Here is a 4,760-nt window from a genome sequence, read left to right as displayed (position 1 = left end):
GTTTTGCTGTTAGCACACATTCTCCCTAGTAGGATGTAGGTACCTTTGACTGAAACATTAAGGCCCTTGCTATTTTTACCAAATGCATGTGTTTTCTTTCAACCACCCCATTTTGTAAAGGGGTGGCAACAGAGGATGTTTGGTGTAGTATGCCTTGAGAGGTCAAGTATTCAGAATGTACAGAACCTTTCCCTAATTCCGTTGCATTATCTGACATGATTACCTTCACCTTTACATCAAACTGTCTTTCAAACATCTTCAAAAAATATTTTAAGACACTAAATGCATTACTTTTTGCAGTCAACAAGTATGTCCATGTTGCCATACTGAAATCATCAACTATAGTCAAAAATATTTGTATTCATTATAAGTAGAAACTTTGTAAGGTCCCCAAGTATCTATGTGGATTAGTTCAAATATTCGTTTTGTTGAAGTATGACTTATTGAAAAATGTTTTCGAGTTTGCCTTGCCAATGGACATACATCACAAGAATAGTTTGAATTGGGAAGAAAAGAAATAGTATTGATATTTTTCATTGCATAGAAAGGCGAATGCCCCAACATATTGTGCCATAACATTACATCAGATACTAATTTAGTAGAAGAAACTGAAACTGAATTGTGTTCTTTAGACAATAGAGAAACATTTGATTGAAAGAAATTCCTATACTGGGTACTACATGGCCTAAGTAAATATAGTCCTTCTTTGACTTCACCAAAAGCTTGAGGTCTCTTCATTAAAGAGCCCTGCAAGAGACATCCAGTATGAGTAAGAAGTACTAAACATTTAAACTGGTATGTGAGTTTGTGAGCAGATAATAGGTTGAACTTGAAACAACTAATATGTAGACATTTTCTAGGACAAGATTTGAAAAAATAGGTACATTACCTGAATGAGTAACTTTGACCTGATATGAATTAGGCAGATTAAAAATAAGAGGCATAGGGAGTGGATATAAAGACTTAAAATCTTTAGTATCATAACACATATGTTCTGAAGCACCTGAATCTATGATCCAGATATTAGTATTTTAAAAGGGAAAATTAGAAACTAAGTTATTGAAAGCAATACCAGCTGCAACATTTGAACTGATATCTGCTCCAGTTTCTGTTGAGGTATCCTGATGAACCTTGACATGCTTGAGCAAATTCACAAGCTGAGAAAACTGATCCTTGGACAGATTCTGTATTAAATTAACTCCATCAATCTCCATTGGTTGTGGCTCCTCCCCCGATGTTGTTGCATTTCCCCTTATTGGTCCCTGAAATTTCTTGTTATTGTTGAACTTGTAATCAGAAGGATATCCCACAAGTTTGTAGCAATCTCCTGTCACATGGTTTGTCATTTTGTAATAAGTGCAAAATTGCTTTGGTTTCTTTCCTTTGTAGTTAGGGTTCCCTGCACTCTGTGTAGTTTTCTGAATTTCCCGTAAACTTCTGTGCTGATTGCACTTGGCTTCCATTTGTCATAGAGTATCCTTGGCTTCCTGCCATAAAAGATGAACCTCCTGAGGAAAATTGATTGTAAACAGGGGTTTCCCTCTGATTCTCATCTTGCAATAATAATGAGTAAGCATGATTAACAGTAGGAAGTGGCTTAATCATCAAGATGTTACTCCTAGCCTGAGCATAGGTCTCCTTCAACCCCATAAGAAATTGAATGAGCCTCTCATCCTCCAAAGATTTGGCTAACTTCTTCTTTCCTCCATACACACATGCACAACTACAATTTGTATGAGTATTAAGAGAATCAAGTTCATCCCATAACTTCTTAATTTTTGTGTAATAGCGTGCAATATCATTAGTTCCCTACACTAAATCATTTAATTCCTTTTGCAGATGGAATAACTTAGCATTATTTGACTGTCCAAATCTCTCTTCAAGATTAGTCCATAGATCTAAAGCTGTTTTGTAATAGATAACAGCTTCAACTATCTCTTTTCCCAGAGAGTTCAATAACCAAGATGTCTCTATGTCATTGCATCGATTCCACTGTTGAAAATCCTTAGAGGTGACTGCTGGTGCTAAGCAAATGCCATTGATAAAACCCAATTTGTTTTTGACTGACAAGGCTATGAGGACAGATCTACGCCAAGCCTGATATCATTTGACATCAAAATGAGAATTCACCAGGTTCATACCTGGTGCATCAGATGAATGCAAAAAATAAGCATGGTTGGAGTCATACTGAGCTCCAATTCCAGCTGTTGTTGCTTCAACTTCAGTGTTATCCGGCATGGTTTTGTTATAAGTATCGAAAGAAGGAAGAAGGAAGAAGAAATGAGATTCAAATTTGAAGATGAACAAGAAGCTTTCAAGGCCCTCATACCACATTAGATTTAGAGACTAAAATTTCGAGAAAACTTTCTTCTTCTCTGTATTGATAACACATTGTACATCCTCTTTATATTAGTTTGTAATGTAAATTCAATAAATGAGAAAGAAAATTATATTTACACTTGTCCTATTCTTATTCAATAAAATCTAACTATACTAACAAACTATATTCTCTCCCACATGCAAAGAATTGATCACATGTAGGCATCTTCTAGAATTCTTCTTTTCTGATTGCTGGCCAAGGAAGTATTTTGAGGGTCATGATTTAATCCATCAATATTATGTTTGAAGGCCAGGATCTGTCCACGCGTTCCTTTGTTTGTCTGAGAAGATCAAGTTTGACTAGACCATATTTTAGAATTAGGCTTCCCTTTACTCTTTGTATTCGATACACACGAAGCCTCACACAACCCCTCTTTTTTCTTCATTTTCAATCCTCTGCTATGTGACTCCATAACTTGATTGCTTTTATGTAATCCATTCTGAGAATCAATATCATCATGATTCTCAACATAAATTCTCTCTAACAAAGATAACTCTATAATCAGAAATCGAACGCTAAATCTCTAATTAAGAATGATGGAGTACTTAACATCTACAACAACCTTATTGGTTAATTGTAATACTAATCGTTCTTTATTGTTAAGTTATGCATATCTTTGAGTCTTTTTGATTAGGTAATAGTCGTTACGTGGAAAGACCTTGTTGCATTTTAGTTTAAACTTTTTTTAAATTTTGAATTTTAGTAGAAGATTGAAAACAGCAATTCCACTGAAAGGATTTTCGTGAATCAGAATATAAAAATTTCTTAATTCTTATTCTTTACCGTACATGGCATCTTTAATAAAGTCTTCCAGAATTAGCATGACAGCAAAGAAAGGAATCTAGCGATAGACAGCAAAGAGTCACGTTTGGCAAACTTTAACAAGAAAATCTAGAAGGAAAAAAAAATACCCTTTTAACTCATCAACGAGAATATTATGCGCATATAGTGCTAATTAATTGGAAGGGGCCGGGTCTTGGAACTGACACTAAAGTATTCTCATTGTTATCTAAATGTCACGGGTTCGAGCCATGAAAACAACAGTAGTGTTTGCATTAGAATAAACTATCTACATCACACCAACCACTTGGAGTGCGGTCCTTCCATGGATTATGTGTGAATGCCAAATATTTTGTACACCGAACTGTCATTTTTAGTAGTACTAATAAATTTCTTCAGAGGCCAGGTAAGGTAATTTCAAAGCTTAAAAACAAGTATTCGCAAAATCCAAAATTAGAAGTTAGACTTTAATTTCTGCATGGTGGGATCGAAACGAAGGTCCAAGATTTGTGACGACAAATAATTAGGGTGGAATTAATTATGGTCTTGTTATTTTCTATAAGTTGTAACGTCAATTTATTATTACTAACCATAAAAACAAAGGCAAACCACAACATTGGTCAAGAAAACAGGTGGCGTACGTTGTTGTAGTATAATATTAGGACTGTTTGGCCATAAATTTTGTTAAAATAAATTTGAGATTTATTTGACAAATACATATTTGGCCATAGATTTTGCTTACATTTTGGCCAAATCCCAAATTCCAAAACTAGCTCAGCCAAAATTAGGAGTGGGCGTTCGGTAGGTTCGGTTTTAAGAAATTCGGTTCGGTTATTTGGTTTTCGATTTTGTAAAAGTAGTAACCGAAACCGAACTGAAATAAGTTCGGTTGAGTTCGGTTTAAGAAATTCGGTTCGGTTTATTTCGGTTTGAACATTATCATATTGGGCTCTCTATGTAATAATTGGAGTGACGAATTTGTTGGTTTTCTTTCAAAATTTCGGTAAATTAGACCAAAACCAACTGAAAATTTGTTGGTTTGCTAATAATTCGATTTTTCGGTTAACCGAACCAAATAAACTAATAACCGAAAACCGAACCGAAAAACTGAAATTTTAAAATTTTAAACCGAAACCGACCTAAAAAACCGAATAACCGAAACCGAAATAAAAAAAGTTTCGATTCGGTCGATTTTTTCGGTTCGGACCGAAATATGCCCACCCCTAGCCAAAATATCACTATTATATTTTTTAAAAATTGTCCAAATCTTTTGTATTTTATAAAAAAGCTCATAATTTATTATTTTGTAACGATATTGCTTCGTCTTCTCGGTTATCTAATAGTGTATCATGTAGTTCATTATAAAAACGATAATTTTGTATCAAATTTATTTATGTTTAGGACTATGGTTTGTGATAATATAATGAATGTTATTGATAATGGTAATGTTGGGTATTTGTGATAATTTTTAGAACTTATGGATATAAGTCATGTTTCATGTTTTTTCAAAACCAATCTTCATCCAAAACAGATGTCCAAACACATTTTCATCTTAATTAGATTTTTCAGAATAGATTTGAGAATATACGGGCAAATGATA

At 34.0% G+C, this 4,760-nt stretch overlaps 1 protein-coding gene across 1 annotated transcript; it reads right to left on the bottom strand.

Annotated features, from left to right (window-relative positions):
• Positions 1–1,389: 1,389 nt before the first annotated feature.
• LOC104085945 (uncharacterized) lies at positions 1,390–2,238 on the bottom strand. Its single transcript, XM_009590067.1, has 3 exons — positions 2,142–2,238; positions 1,814–2,024; positions 1,390–1,723 (listed from the first exon to the last, which is right to left on the bottom strand). Exons 1-3 carry the CDS (start codon positions 2,236–2,238, stop codon positions 1,390–1,392), a joined length of 642 nt encoding a protein of 213 aa, XP_009588362.1.
• Positions 2,239–4,760: the final 2,522 nt, after the last annotated feature.

This window comes from Nicotiana tomentosiformis, chromosome 8, assembly GCF_000390325.3.
Source record: "Nicotiana tomentosiformis chromosome 8, ASM39032v3, whole genome shotgun sequence".
NCBI lineage: Eukaryota > Viridiplantae > Streptophyta > Magnoliopsida > Solanales > Solanaceae > Nicotiana > Nicotiana tomentosiformis.
Note: the sequence above shows the minus strand (reverse complement) of the source record. Positions and strands in the feature narration are given on the sequence as shown.

Coding starts and splice junctions, on each gene's coding strand:
- LOC104085945 (XM_009590067.1), bottom strand. CDS start 2,238: ATGCCGGATAACACTGAAGTTGAAGCAACAACAGCTGGAATTGGAGCT. Junction 2,025..2,141: donor GCATTCATCTGATGCACCAG/GTATGAACCTGG, acceptor GCATTTGCTTAG/CACCAGCAGTCACCTCTAAG. Junction 1,724..1,813: donor AAGGAATTAAATGATTTAGT/GTAGGGAACTAA, acceptor TACAAATTGTAG/TTGTGCATGTGTGTATGGAG.